Source organism: Ambystoma mexicanum, chromosome 11 (genome assembly GCF_040938575.1).
Source record: "Ambystoma mexicanum isolate Mex_15411 chromosome 11, UKY_AmexF1_1, whole genome shotgun sequence".
Classification (NCBI taxonomy): domain Eukaryota; kingdom Metazoa; phylum Chordata; class Amphibia; order Caudata; family Ambystomatidae; genus Ambystoma; species Ambystoma mexicanum.
Genome location: NC_090934.1, coordinates 702,115,965 through 702,132,459, shown reverse-complemented (window position 1 = coordinate 702,132,459; position 16,495 = coordinate 702,115,965). Strand labels below are relative to the sequence as shown.

Below are 16,495 nucleotides of genomic sequence, written 5' to 3'. Positions count from 1 at the left end.
CATAGCGGTCTAGAGAGAAAGTATTTGGTAAGAGAGAGTTGCAGATAGTGTAGCCCCGGCCCCAGACAGCCTTGCAAATGATGCAGAGGGATTTGAATTTGATCTGTGCAGCAACCGGGAGCCACTGGGGACTTTTTAGGGCAGGAGAGATGTGGTCCCTGGGCTTAAGGCCAACAATAAATTCTGCAGCTCTATTCCAGATTAGCTGAAGGGATCGCAAAGTGGAAGAAGGTAGACTGAGGAGGAGGCTTTTGCAGTAGTCAAGCCTAGAGAGAACCAGGACTTGGGAAACATTGAGTTTCTGGGGGAAAGTGAGAAAAGGGAGAATTCCTTTGAGAAGGAAGAGTTGGGAGTGAAACTTCCTAGCAATGTCATGCGTGTGAGAGAGGAAGGATATAGAGGTGTCAAAGATGGCTCCAAGGCTTCTAGCTTCAGAAGAAGGAGCAGGGGGAGAGCCCAAGGTGGGAGACCAGAGGGAAGGGAAGAAGGAGGGAGCATGTGTCCCAATGGGAAGCATCTCAGTTTTGCTGGCATTGAGGCAGAGATCATTGGAAGAGCACCAAGCCTGGATGGCAGACAAGCAGTCAGGGATGAAGGAATGTGCAAGTGAGTCAGCAGGAAGTCTGAAGATGAGCTGAGTGCCATCTGCAAAACACTGGAAGTCGAGGGAGAAGGAGGAGATGAGGTGTGCCAGCTGTGCAAGGTAGATGTTAAAGAGCAAGGGGAAAAGGATGAACTGCTCGGGGACACCACAGGTGGAGGACGAAGTGGGAGAGGAGAAAGTGCCCAGGATGATATGGGAAGATCAGTCAGTTAGGAAAGAAGTCAGCCATTCAAGTGCGTTCCGAGATACTAAGGGTACCTTGGAGCCTTTGTATGAGTATGGAATGGTTGACAGTGTCAAAGGCAGAAGAGAGATCAAGTAGAATGGGGACAGCTGGGGAGCTGGAGTCCAGGAATGCAAGCAGTTTTTCACGGGTGTTCAGAACAACAGTTTCTGTGCCTCTGGATGCTCGGAATCCAGACTGATGATCATGGAGACAACCGACAAGTTCAGTGTGCGAGTTGAGTTGGGGCAAGGCCAGCTTCTCCAGCAGTTTCCTGAGGAAGGACCTGATTGAAATAGGGTGGTAGTTGGATGGACAGGTAGAGCCTTCAAACATCAATGAGAAGGGCCATCCTGATAGATATCAGATTCCTCTCTCCTTCACTACTAGCCAGGTTGTCAGTACCTCACTCTCCTTCCATCTTTTCAGCATTAGTATACAAAAGTCTTGGGAAATTCTGATATGCTCCACCTCATATTCAATCTTCTCCAACTATCTTGCTTTCTTCAAGATCTCGACTTTTTCAAGATAAACATTGCATTAGTCTATAATTGAGCATTGAAACAAGGCTGGGTCCCTACCTCTGTGTGCACTATCTAGCTGGATTTATTTGCCTCATATATCTCTGTAAAGAATAATGACAATGTCCTTCATCTTGCGCTCAACGTCTTCTCCAGAACTGCCAGTGCTCTAATGTTACATCTGCTTTCGCAATCCCCCATATCATCAACTTTCAGTCCCAGGTCAGCCTCTTCACATTCCAAACTCTGGTACTATATCTCAATTTTAGTACAACCATCAACAGCTGATTGTTTTACAGAAATTCAGTTTTGTCTTCTACTTTACTTAGCCCCAGAGAGGATGTTTCGATCCTGGACCTGGGTCTGTTGTGGGAGTTTGTTGTATTGTGGTATATGGAAAAATGGCAATAAATATAAATATAAATTAAAACAAAAAGAAATTACATGCAGCCATAGGCAAAGGATTACATCTACATAGGTCCAGTTACATACCGAGGGAAATGTCCTTATAAAATGGCCTTCATAAGGGAGGCATACACTGGGCCTCATTACTATTTTGGCGATAATTCTGCCGAAGTACCGCCAAACTTGCTTACTGTTAGCCACAAACACGGTCACATGGGCATACAATGGGCATACCATGGGATTAGGACTGCTGGAAGGGCAGTGTAAATTCCCATTTTAAGAGTACATAGGACTCCATGGGGATTTTGGTGGAATTACAGTGAACGGTAATTCTGACCCAGTAATCCCCCCAATATTTGGCCTTAAAGTGGAGGATTTACCTAAAGCATGACACGGGAGGTAAAACCGAAATTTTAAGGACAAACTCGGAGTTGGGCATTACAGTAAACACAGTGGTAATTCCTTTACTGTCAAAACAACTGTCGGTTAAAGAACTACGACCACTTTTTTGTTGCACTGCCGAACTTGTAATGAGGTCTATTGTCTTCAGGGACGGGAGGGGAAAGATTAATGTGGTTACCCCTCTCTGTTCCTGCACACCACATTTTAGGCCTTGTTGCATGGAGAATCCCCACTGGTGGTCTGGATGCCTCTCTGAGCGTTGGGAAGGGGGCCCATGCTGTCTGTATTCACAGGACTCACACTGACCAATGGGGTCCCACCCAATCTCCCTGCTTTGGGTCCCGCCGCTACAGTCCAACCCATTGCAATTGTCCAGCTGAGAGCACCTTCTCCTCCTTCATGTAGGCCTCCTTATCTCAAGAGTGCACATCCACAAAACCCCTCACCCAGGTGACAGCTCTGATCACCTCACCAGGCCGCAACTCTGAAGAACTTTCAATAGAGCCTGTAAGAAAGCTCCTCTCTCTTGAACACCATACTCCTGGGGTGGGGACGGGATCCTGTAGACTCATAAATAATAATGACAATGTCCTTCATCTTGCGCTCAACGTCTTCTCCAGAACTGCCAGTGCTCTGATGTTACATCTGCTTTCGCAATCCCCCATATCATCAACTTTCAGTCCCAGGTCAGCCTCTTCACATTCCAAACTCTGGTACTGTATCTCAATTTTAGTACAACCATCAACAGCTGATTGTTTTACAGAAATTCAGTCTTGTCTTCTACTTTACTCTTAGCCCCAGAGAGGATGTTTCGATCCTGGACCTGGGGCTGTTGTGGGAGTTTGTTGTATTGTGGTATATGGAAAAATGGCAATAAATATAAATTAAAACAAAAAGAAATTACATGCAGCCATAGGCAAAGGATTACATCTACATAGGTCCAGTTACATACCAAGGGAAATGTCCTTATAAAATGGCCTTCATAAGGGAGGCATACACTGGGCCTCATTACTATTTTGGCGATAATTCTGCTGAAGTATCGCCAAACTTGCTTACTGTTACCCACAAACACGGTCACATGGGCATACAATGGACATACCATGGGATTAGGACTGCTGGAAGGGCAGTGTAAATTCCCATTTTAAGAGTACATAGGACTCCCTGGGGATCTTGGTGGAATTACAGTGAACGGTAATTCTGACCCAGTAATTCCTCCAATATGTGGCCTTAAAGTGGAGGATTTACCTAAAGCATGACACGGGAGGTAAAACCTTAACTTTAAGGACAAACTCGGAATTGGGCAGTGCAGTAAAAACAGTAGTAATTCCTTTACTGTCAAAACAACTGTCGGTTAAAGAACTACGACCACTTTTTTGTTGCACTGCCGAACTTGTAATGAGGTCTATTGTCCTCAGGGACGGGAGGGGAAAGATTAATGTGGTTACCCCTCTCTGTTCCTGCACACCACATTTTAGGCCTTGTTGCATGGAGAAACCCCACTGGTGGTCTGAATGCCTCTCAGAGCATTAGGAAGGGGGCCCATGCTGTCTGTATTCACAGGACTCACACTGACCAATGGGGTCCCACCCACTCTCCCTGCTTTGGGTCCCGCCGCTACAGTTCAACCCATTGCAATTGTCCAGCTGAGAACACCTTCTCCTCCTTCATATAAGCATCCTTATCTCAAGAGTGCACATCCACAAAACCCTCACCCAGGTGACAGCTCTGATCGCCTCACCAGGCCGCAACTCTGAAGAACTTTCAATAGAGCCTGTAAGAAAGCTCCTCTCTCTTGAACACCATACTCCTGGGGTGGGGACAGGATCCTGTAGACTCATAAATGTACCAGGGGGCAAAATTAGTTTCCAGATCCTGCAGTGTGGGATCATTCATGGAGCAGAAATGCTAGGCAGTCATCATGCCTGAGCCCCCGGGGAGTTCTCTCTGCCTATACATTTTAGCATAGTAGGCATAGGAATGAATCTTGACTGAACTGTTATCAAGAGCTGGATATAAGATAATAAAGGAAATAAGATGATCCTTGTTGAGTGCTATATAATGATTTGAACGGCTGAGAAAAACAAGATCCTAGATGCAATCTTATGATTTTGCAGCGTGGAACTCTTGAAACAATTAAATAGTGATTCTCAAAGCCAGACATGTTTAAACTAGTCTATCGAAAAGGCCAGGGTAAATACTACAGAAGAGGATTACACGAGCTGTGTTGCATCAAATCACTATCCTCAATTATTCGTCATTGGATCGATAGATGCAATTTAGTTAAAAGCTTGGGCCACAAAGCCGACTGATCCAGATCGAGACTGTGATTAGAATCCAGAAATATTTACTAGTCAATTGCAAAAAAATCAAATTCACATTGTATATAATTACAAGATTTTGATCAAGATTACATTGGTAAACTTTGATGGACCTAGATTAATTTTTTTTAAAGATGGGTTACCAAACCTTCTATGAGGTATTGCAGCACCGCTTCCACTTCAGTGAAAGTTTTATGAGCCAGCTGTTGGATCAATACTGAAAACTCGGCAGGGTGGGTATACAATCCAGGGTCAACTGAATTGCTCTAAGACATTTCAAAAGATTGATGCAGATTTTCAATGGAGCTTGCTTGAGTGTGAATGGAACGATCAAATGTCATATCATCAGCAATAACTTTGAACATGTCAATGAACAATGCATTTTGCCAGGGAGCCTGTTTAGCAATAGTAGGGAACCCTGTCTTATTATATCAATTGTATCTTTGAAGAATGTGCCAATATTTACAGTTATTGAGATGCCACAGAGATCTTTATTTCCTAAATGTATTAATGTCATTTGCAAGTGAATTAGTTTGGGGCTAAATTCCCAGCATTTTCCATGTGGGTTACTGCACATATTTTGTCTGATGATAAGCAAACAGAGTGGCAGAGGTAGAATCTGCTAAAGAGTATGTTAATCTAATAAAAGACCCCCTCCCAAAAGGCAGACCTATAAAATGTAGATAATCATAACGAACAACGTACATCATTACACAGCATCACTTCTTTCAATGCTGTTTTTAACATTTGCTTAAGTCTGTCAATTAACAGAAGTTCATTAATCCAAAAAGGATCATGAAATTCATTGAAAGTTGCTATTTTGCTCTGAAAGCTACATTTATATAGTTCATTATAAAAACATTGCAAACATATTTTGTTCTGAATTAAATTAAATCTACTCCAATAGAAAAACAATAAAAAGTACTACCTGGTTTTGCATAGGGACCATTTGTTAAATATTCCCTCCAAAATGTCATCTGTGTAAAAATACAAACATAAATATAAACAGGCAAGTTGCTACAGTATTCGTTTAAAACGGAACACGTCACATTTGCAATAGAGTCGTTTTCCTGGACTCGGATGCCAACCCATCCCTTTTCCCTGGACCCTAGCATCCCGGAATGAACGCCACACCCCAGAATTCCACTGCCCAGTGGGAAGTGGAGAGGCAAAATCAGGGAAGAAAGGAGCATGTTCTTCACGAGGTGCCAAAGAGTACAAAAGGACACAAATTAGGAGTCAGCATACATTAGCAAAGACCAAAAACAATGTCACTGTATCTACAGACTTGCCTGGTAGAGGGCTGGAAGACAGGGTCCCTGCAAACAACCACCTGCTCCCCCTTCTCCCCCGTAGTCTTACTGGGTTACAGAGAAAAACCTGGAGAATAACTGCCATTGTAATATGGACACCTTGACCTCTCAAAGCAAGAATGCAAGAGTGCAGCATCTCAAGAAGGAGGAATGAATAGAAGTTCAAGTGGCCCAGCAGTAGGCAAGCACAGCTCTCAGTGTACTGCAACTGGATTGATTGTCCATAGCAGCTTAAATGTTTCCACAAACTGTGGTGTAAATGTGGGTAAAATACCTGGGTATTTTACATGTTTAGTTAAAAGCTATACTTACTTTTCAATCTGACACTGGAGGTGGTGGGGGGAGCGTTGAGCTTTCCCAATCTGCAACTTCTTTTGCAATCTGTTTGGCTCTCTTGACATGTATAATTACTTTCTGAAGTGTTTCTTGCAATACCTGTGCTTGTGAGTGTGCCTGTGGCATTGCTGAAAGTGGAATAGTGATGGGAATATTCTAGGGTGAAACCCAAATGTAGATATAAATAGGGAAAACCTAGTGGTGAAATGCGTGAGGTTGCTGGATGCAAATTCTGCTAATGGTCACCACAAGATCCAACCGCCTTGTAATTGTCTCATAAAAGATCTCAAAAATTGCGCCATGGACTAGTTTACTCGGCCAGGTTTAGTTACACATCTGATTGTAGATGATGGATGTTTTGGTACATGCAATGACCAATAATTTGCAGCAAGTCGACCAAAACATTGGGATCCCCTACGTGATGAATCTGAGTATGTCATCCGTTCTCCCCTAAGGGTAGACCTTCCCATGGGGCAGGGCAGTGCATACACAGTACAATAAGCCACCTAGGGTGGTGCACCGGAGGAGGATCACATGGGGAAGGAATCCCTCTATGGGTGTGGGGACGACCATCATCAGAGAATGCGATAGGACCCTGCTTCAATACATTCAACCCCTTCTCCATCCATAAACCTTCTTCCCTCTCTCTAGATAGAGCCAATGTGTTTTGTTGTCAAGTCAGTCAACCCAGGATACCTGATAATACTGAAAGATAAAAAAAGTACAGTATCATGCATATTTTTTTAATTCTTTTATTATTAGCATATGGTTTACAAAAGAAACCTTTCTGCTAGACCACAACAATCATACTAATATTTTCATGTCTTATTAACATTAAAGGAAAACAGAAAATGAATAGCAGTCTGCCTCTACCATATAAAACAGAAGTACCAATTTGTCAGGACATACACAATAGTACACTTAGTTTGTGCCCAACCTTAATTTCGAATTGAGTCCCGTCTTTCAATTTCCACAAAAGTTTCTTTTAAAAAGCAAGAGGGGCTAGTGACAGAGAAATCCCTTTTCCCTGCTTCAGAGTGTCCCATCACTCACTCTGAGTTAGGGTCCGATGGATATGACATCCCTTAAGGCCGGGCACAACATGGTTAGGTGGTACAATGTCTCTGGGTTCTGATTACACACTCTACAAGAGAAGTCTCGTTAATTTTGGCCTTTCCTTACTTCCGTAACCTCTTTTGTGGGAAACAGGTTGAGGCCACATAGCATAAACTGACTGCGCAGGTAAGGCAAAGGCATTTTGTCAAGTACCTGGGAACCGTGCCACGTCTTCTGGAATCCAGGAAGCTCTTGCCACAGATCTTATACTTGCTTCTTCTTGCGTCTCAATCCAGTCCACATCGTATAGCTTCTGCTTTCCATGGGTGGGATTCTCCATTAGAAACTTTTCTGATAGACTCACACTCTCCAAAATAGCCCTACAGATGTTTCTCCACTCCACAAGTATCTGTTCCCTAGCCGTTGACAAGGCTGTCTTTAATACCGCAAAACCACCCTCAATCGGCGGTATCAAGCATTTGTGGTAAAAGGACAGCATTTACCAGAGAGTTGTTACTGCGTACATCGACGTTAAGCCAAGCTCTTTACTAATTATCGCAATGGGAGTTGATTTAGGCAGGCAATAGTACCCTCCTCCAAAAATGCCTTCAAGCTTAGGCCTCACTGGTCATGATAAAGCAAACGAAGCTGCTTGTCAGGGGTTTTGACCCATGTTCGAGTTATTATGCTGCAACATTTGGGGCTGTGGGCTCAGAAAATCCAAGATTGCCGAAAAAGCCCACATTTGCGCCAGGATCCAGGAAAACCATGCAGTTTTTGCGCGCACCAAAATGGTTGCCTGACCTACCACCCACCAGTGCGAGCGTGATGGGCCAGGAGTGCCATGAGTGGAATGTGTGCCAAAGGAAAAACAGCAGTGCCTGTTAGCTCAAAAAGCGCTTTGAAATCACCTTTGTTTCTCTGAAATGCAAGCTAAAAATGCCTATTTTAAACATTGCAACATATTCAAAAATCTCAATGAACACCAGCAGACATTTGGCAGAATGTAGTCTTGTGTGCATACAAAATCTGGAAAGATGAAGAGCCCAAAACAATGTTTATAAAAAAACTGGCTGAGCTGTGGATGTCAGCAGCTTAAGTTAAATTGGACTGAAAGCCACTAAAATCTCAATGTTTAAAATAAAGGAGTGACCTACTGTTGAGTGTCACATAGTTTGCAACTGTTCAATGTCATAGTTTTGAACTTAGAATCAGCATTCTAGCTGCATGTGTAAAAATTGTAAGTTTGATTTGAATGAAGAAAAACTGGGAACAAAAGTGACATTTAGCTGAAGCCTGGCTTAAAGATATTGAATTCTGCCCGGCAACTACCCCGACAGGAGTTGAAACTTGCTCAGCCACTGCATTCCCAGGCCTGGCTGCCTTCTGCTGCCCCCACCAAAATGAGATGACACCTCTCTGATTGAATCAGGGGAGGAACACCTGGGGACTGCAGGAAACTGAACAATGAGCCTTCCTTGGCTCAGGCAAATGGTAATTCAGGGGGGTCGTAAATGGCTTCCTCTTGAGAAAAACTGGGAGGGGCAGTGCCTCTGTGAGCAACTTGAGTTGGAGGAAGTGGACAAACCAGAAATTCCACCATGTGCTTTGGGAAACCACACCCCTCTGGGCCAGAGCATAATTTTAAAAAGATGGATAATTCATAGTACGGACTTGTCAAAATTATATAATTAATATCATTATTCTTGTGATTTTTCTGTGCACATTTGAAGAGGTATTAGGACTCTGTGGTATGTTCTGGGGGATAGTAGCGGAAAATAGGTTGTTACTCCAAATGTATGTATGTTAAAAATCTGACACCTTATCATCTGATACCCATATTCCTTGTGCACATTTGTGTATAATCTGGAGAAGTTTAGAGGTCGTTATCTGGATGAAAAGGGCAGAATTCTGTCAGAAGTGGACACAACATCTTACAAAGACAGGGATCGGATGGTTTGGTGCTAAAGAAAATATGTTAACTGGACATATAATATTAGAAAAATGGTACATAGATAAATGTGTATTTGGATCAAGAATAGATTTGTGTGCAAATTGACCAGGGGTGGATCCTCTGACCCATAAACTACCTCATCACGATGACACTCCATTTCCTTCCACCAATCAAGGGAGAGAGGAGAGCTTGGCCAATGATAAGTTGTGAGGGGCAGGCTTAGTTATGCCCACGCACACACCCACTTTCAAAACACATAAAAAGAGACTGCTTGGACAGGCGAGACATTCACTTTCTACTTTCTTGCGGAGCATTTTGACGGACGACTTCAAATCCAGATTCCAGACTTTACATACAGAGATCCAGAACATAACTCCAGAACTTAAAGCAAAGGCCTAACCCACAAGCTGGTAGCTCTTCTCAGCAGGCCTTCAGAATCCAGCAATCCAACCAAACTATCCTACAGCCGGGCGAGCTGTTGGATTCTTTGCCAAGAACTTTTGCCAGAACCAGCAGACCCAGAAAGCAGTGCTGTATCCAGAATCCACTTGATCCAGACCAGCAGAACCACAGACCAGACCGCTGTGAAGTGCAGAGCAGAGCTGACCCAGAGAGCTGTGACTTCAGAACCACCCGCCAGGAGTCCAGTCTAAACCTGATCAGACCTTGACGGTCTATTTCAACTTTAGAGTGTGAGTACTCAGCTAGAACTGTGCCAGGACCAATCTCTTAGTTTAAAATAATCTAATTCAAACTATTTTAACCAATTTAGAACTGCATCATAAGAATCGTGTGTCCCTTCTCCGATTTTAAACCTGTAAAACTGTCATCTGTCATTTTGAATCATTATTTCATTTCTGAAAAACTACCTTCATAAAATCGTCCGTATCTTTGGAATTTGAATCTTTGGCTAAGATTCTAAGCTTTCCAACAAGCCTAAAACCGCTCGCTGGGGGGAACTGGAACTTTGAACTACATTTGATTGTATTCCTGAGAACTGTGTGCTCTCCTTTCCATCTTTTGATATTGCATAAGGGGGAGGTGGGTGAATTGCCAAAAGGGGAAAAGTGATTACATTGTCTTTTGTTGAAATCAAATCAAGGTTATTCCTGTGTTGCAATCTTTTCCATCATTGTTTTTCCTTGAAACCATAAAGGTATTCTCTGCTACTTTACCCTTTCTATACCAATTCCTAAGTGATTAAGTAAGCATACAATTGTCATATTATCCATTGTTGATCACGGTAATATTCATAAGTGTGCGATCAAATATTAATTTATTTATAAAAGTGTAATATATATATATTGTTTAATTTTTCCAATAAATCTTTTAAATTGCAAAACAAACATACTTCTTGGCTCAGTGAGGTCAGGGGGATTCAAAGAGAGGGGCGTTATATAAGGGTTTATCATCCAGAGTATAACTTGTCATAAAAATACATAAATAAGGGCTTCCCCTGGGCGTCCCAGACGAGGCACTGAGTTAGTGGGATTGCTTGATTGGAGTCACTTGACATTCAGCACCATAATCCAAGACAGGCAGTACTTTCATCCGGTAAAAATCCATCACTGGAACCAGTGAGAATTTACAGTGGCGCGTGCTAATCAGTTTCGGCCTGTGCAGGAAGGATTCTCATTTTACTCCTTAAGATTTGTTCTCTATAGGAATCAATGCTGTTGTTTAAGCACATTCCCAAATACGTCATAGGTGTTATCGCCAATATCTTTTGTCCCTTCATGTTCCAGGCCCTAGATCTAGGACTTTGACCCGGTTTCTGCCCCCAAAACAGGATTTTTGATTTTTTTGCGTTTATCTGGAGACCGTTTGCTTCCACGTAAATTACCAACGCATCGAGTTGTCTTTGCAGACCAATCTGGGTCTGGTCCAGTAACACCAGGTCATCTGCGTACAGAAGCCTTCTAAGCTGGACACCAGCTAGGCGAGGAGGGAAGCACTGAGTGTTCTTGAATGCGCTTTCCATGTCTGAGATGTACAAATTAAATATCGCTGGTGCCAAGCGGCATCCTTGTTTTAGACCTTTTGCCATTCGGTCAAATTTCCCAAGTTGTCCAGTCTTACTCTGAGAGTTGTTTCTGTGTGAAGAGCTTTAATAGCTTCTCTTAAATCTTGCAGACTTTTGACCATAGTATCGATCTGTTGACTGCATCAAAGGCCTGGACCAAGTCAATTGAAACTAAGTAAATTGGGTTGATTTTCTTCACCTCTGCCCTGCTCTTCAAAAGATGAATGAGGAAGAGGTTTAAAGCTGTGCCAATCCCCTTCACAAAACCCGCCTGCCAAGTGGTTTGTAGCTGTACTCCACTTATTCAAGTCCTTAAGAACGAATGCAGCAAATTACCGATGCCATCCAGAAGGGCGATAGGCCTGTAGTTGGCAGGAACTGACCTTTCGCCCTTCTTGAAGATAAGCTCAACGATGGATCGTGTCCACGAGGGAGGAATTGTTTTAGTGTTTTTTTATTACATCGAACAGGTCCTTCATAAAAGTTGCCCATTGGTTCGGGTTCTTTTTGAGAATTGTGTTTGTTACGCCATCTGGCCCGGCTGCTCTTGAATTACTTGAGTGCATTATAAGTTTGAAGATATCATTTTTTTCTGTCTGGAAAGACCAGACGGAAAGTCGCTCCTCCTATGTCCCCCTCCACCTCTGTGTTCGAGCTCGCAAATAAACAACTGTAGTGGTTTACCCATACACTTGCTGGCACTGGGTTTGATAACAGTGTTGAGGAGCGCTCATAGCATTAAAAATCCTCCACATTTCCGCTGTGTTTTTTGTAGCTACTATTTTCAACAGGTTGTATACGAATTGATCGTTTTACAACTGCTCGAATGACAATTGACCTTTTCACAATTGACCGAATTGTGAAGGTCAATTGTACCATATATGTGGGGGGAAACCCCCCACAACCCCCCACCCAACGCCAAACCACCAAAACCCATATATATATATATATATATATATATATATATATATATATATATATATATATATATATATATATATATATATATATATATATATATATATATTCGGTCAATTGTGAAAAGGTCAATTGTGACCCTTTAAATTCGGTCAATTGTTAATTCGAACAATTGTAAACAACCAATTTGGGTAATACCTTTTCAACATATGATATCATATGATAGTTTATTTATATAGCGCCTATACACAATGTGTTTCAAAGCGCTTCAAGGCAAGGGAGGGAACAAGGGAAAATACAATGACATTCTTACAGGCCATGAACAGTAAGGATGTGAAATTTACTATTGTAATAGCCCTGACGACATTTCAGATAGTGCAAGATCTAAGACATAGATAAGGAAGGGAGGGGGAGAGTGGGAAGGAAATGGAAACAGACAGGCGACTACAATAGTAGGCCTGACGACATTTCTGGTAGAGCTGGAGAAAAACCAAAGGTGAGGGAGAGGTGTGCAGAAAGGGAGGTGAGGAACAAAACAAGGTACTATCGTACTAGGACTGACAGCATTTCAGGTAGTGCTGGAAGGGGGTTGGGGGAACAAGTAAGGGGAGGGGGGAGGTGACAGACGAGGTTGCTATCATACTAGGTCCAGGGACAATTCTGATAAAGTGCATTGAAGAAAGTAAGAGGAGGAGGAGAGGAGATAGGAAAAGAAAGAAAGAGAGAGGAGGATAAAACAGAGAGTGAGCAGTTAAAAGAGTGGAGAAGCAAGAGGGGAGAGCGAATACAATTGCAGAAGTCAGTAGTAACACATAATGTTGCAAGCCAGGATACAAGATGAAGATGGGAACAGCATGATTCACGGCCACCATGAGTACAAGATGCAAAGGAAGTCCAGCATGAAAGTTGAGAAAGGGTGACACACCGTGAATCAATGAAGTCCATAAAACTCAAATATAGCATTGTCCACAAGACAGTGATGGTGAAACCAGCATCTATCAGGACAGACTCCTGCAGAGGTAGGCTGTAGTGTGTTGGGGGGTGGAGCAGGGTAGAAGAATCAAGCAAAACAGGCAACAACTGTGTGCGGGAGGGGGGGCCCAAGGGAACATCATAGGGGACCAGTGGGGGTGGGGATGGCTTGTGGGGACAGTTGAAGTAGACACATGTTGGTGCATGCTTACCTGCTGTCTGAGCAGGGGTTCGGGCCCTGGCTCCTCCTGGTCTGAACATGTCCAAACAGGAATTGCCCTTTTCTTCGTCAGCCCTTCGCTTCAGACGCCGGGGCGAGAGACGTCCTTGATCTAAGAGTTAAGAGCAGGAAGGAAGAGGCATGGCTAAGAAGGTGGGTGGTGCTTAGGCCAGGCGACCTAGATCCACTTGCACCTGCTCCCCATCTGCAAAGGAAAAGAGGCTGGAGGGCTTGGTAAGTGGGGAAAAAGAGCGGCAGCCAGGAAGGCACCAGGTGGCCGGGGTTTAGGCCATAGACCCTGCATCTTGCTGAAGGAGGGTGGATTTGTGCTGCTTTATCCAGTTTTTGAACTGTTGTTTACCTACTTTTAAAGCTTCCAATGAGTCCACTGTAGCCTTTTTTTAATGCTTTTTAGGCTACATATCCACTTTTTCTTTGTTGCCACTTCCATGTCATATTGTGATGGTTTGTGAATGATCTTTTCATACCCACAGAACCTTTTTCGGTATAGGCTTTTAGGAACGTGGAAAGTGTTGACGAGGATGCATAGTTTCCAGGGGCCCTCTAAGGGCTTCAGTTAAGACTATTATGTTTTCCGGTTTTATTTTTTACCTGTTTCTTCCAGGATTTACACCAATAATTTCCTTGGAAAAGGCCAGGGGGGCTGTGTTCCACTTTTTGCTGGACAGCTTCAGGATGCTATGATCACTGGATTTAGTACTATCACCCCGAGGCCCCTCAATTTTTCTTTAAGTTTATCAGAGACGAAAATGTAGTGTAGAATCTTCATGTCACCACCTCTCTTCCATGTTGGGGACGGTGGAATATCCCCCCTGATGTTGCCGTTGATTAGCTTAATGTTTCTCGGATCAAGTTCGTCCCTCCAGAGTAGGCCTCTTAGCACTGGTGGAGCCGTGTTTGGAGTAGGATCTTTTATCAAGGCCAACTTGTCGTCGAAACAATAAATTTTTAGGTGCCCACAGACAATGATGTTCAAATTATGCCAAGTCACCCTGGCCTCGTCTATCTGGTTCATAACGATTTTTACAAAATTCTTTGCCATCATAGATCCGGGGTTCCAATATAAGTTACATATCAGCAATGTCCATCCTGCTGGGTCCTGAGAGCAACTCTCTTTCATTGTTACGACCTATATCAAGGGCGTTAGGTTTTTCGTTGAGATTACCCTCAGGTCGCTTGTGTTTTTTACTGCGATGAGAAGCCCCGCCATTGGACGACCTGTTAAACCTGTTTCTGCCGGGTTAAAATGAATAGTAAACCCCTGCAGGATCGGGGCTTCCCTTATCCATGTTTCCAGGAAACAGATGACATCATACTGATCAAAAATTAAGTTACCTTTGCCGAACAGGTGAGTAAAGCCTCTTGTGTTCCAACACCCAAAGACCATGCAGTGGGACTCTGTTTACTCCCTGAGGTTTGGGCGTTAGCGCGATGCCAGGGAACCCGATAGCCAGTACCAACTTTCTTCCTCTTGTTTGTTCGACCATTTCTCAGATGAGGCTCTCTTCTCCCATGTGGGTCCGTTATTTTCCACCACAATACGAAGATTAGCTGTCCTATTTATACCCGAGTGGCGAGCAAGGCTGGCGGCTGCTACCATTGGTTGGCCTCCCTTGCCCTTAGGTTTAACTGACCTACTTTTCAGTTGTGGTGGTGTAGATGGAAGCCTGTATCTCTCAGCTTTCAATGGTTCCTGTGGTCTGACTTATTGTATGTCTAATTCCTTTAATAGGAAACTCACTGGTGATCATTTCAATGTCTCCATCGATAGAAGATGCTTGATCTCTACCAAGGAGAAATAGATCACCACTTTGTCGTGCCTAGACTCGTCCGGGAATTCGATAAGGTGAAGGTCTTTAGAGCGGATCACCCTTAAAGTAGGGATACACTGGAGGAGACGTAATACGTCTGCTCAGGTTAGAATAAGATTGTCATTTTTATATAAAATCCTTTCCAAAAGCATTCTGATTGTGTCTCCTCCTCTTTCTGTATTGCAAATGTTCGTATGATGGCTCCACTTGACCATTTTTAGGCCCACCAAGGGTTTCGTACTACCATTGGGGAGGCCTTGTCTAGCTAGATAATTTCTCCTTTGTTCTAAGGTCTTGAAGACAACCCTTGTAGTTGTGGCCCGTTGGCCCTGTTACTCCAAGTTGCAATGAAAAACCGGCGAGTAGTCCATCGCAATTTCTCCCTGTCTCTGTTCAGTCTACCCCGGTGTTCTGGAGATATCATTTACTTTGTACTCCGATCCATCCTCTTCTTCTCCATCGGTACCCTCCTCACTTGGCAGATCTTCCACCAGTGTGCACTTCTGGCCCGAGGACTCTGGTCAGCCAGGCCTTCGGAAATCATCCCAAGTTAGGAGTGTCCACTTCAGTGACATAGGAGCATGTTGATAGTTAATTAGTTCCTCAATCTCGTCATCTTCCGTTTCTTTCTGATTTTGGCGAACAGACCTGGTAGGTTCTTCAATCAGCCACCCCTGCTCTGAATTATTCTCTTCACCCAAGGCTTTGTCTTTGTTCTTTAATACACTACAAGATGGTGTGGGAGCCCCTGATGTGGTAAGAGGAGCCAGGTTTCTCAATTAGTTGTTCTTTTTTCTGGGTGGCATTTTCCCAGTGTCCCTTAGAATTCGTACAGGCAGGATTGGTTGCAAGCGTTGTTTATTATAGTTTTTAAAAAAATATATTTTGTTAGCCACTGCTAACTTTAAAGCATGTCTCTTACTTCATGGGGACTCTTCCAGTTCCTGGATGTTCTTCGCCCCATCTAGCATTTTTTGAGAATATCTCAAATTTCTTGTGGGGGTTTGTCTGCCTCGACTCAACAGTTACGAGGGGGGCTTTGGCCGTGTACTTCTATTGACCCAGCTGATCCTTGATGTTCGTAGCAGCTTTCATCACCAACATCATCCTCAGATATCTCTGGAGTTGGGTGGCCGCGTTGCCTCACGACCTTACCACGGTCAGCATTCCTAGTGATCCCGTTGGGCATAGGTAGGCATTCCTTAACCCCAAAGATTTCATCGACTTCTGTTGGCTGAGAGCAGATTTTTCCTTTTGCAGGGCCCCGGACTGTGTGTGTGTGTTGATAAGACAATTGTGACCTTTTGTTTTTTTCATTAATTATCAGGTCAATTATACTCCGTAGAATGTTGGTGATCTGTTCTGCATTTTTGACCAGGTTTCCCTGCAGTGCCATGA

At 43.5% G+C, this 16,495-nt stretch overlaps 1 protein-coding gene across 1 annotated transcript in view; it reads right to left on the bottom strand.

Moving 5' to 3' along the window:
• Nucleotides 1–16,495, bottom strand: part of PRRG4 (proline rich and Gla domain 4) — a 588,682-nt gene that overhangs the window by 106,020 nt on the left and 466,167 nt on the right. The window contains exon 4 of the mRNA XM_069623571.1: nt 5,402–5,450. Within this exon, the coding sequence (XP_069479672.1) occupies nt 5,402–5,450 (49 nt within the window). The remainder of the gene's footprint in view (nt 1–5,401; nt 5,451–16,495) is intronic.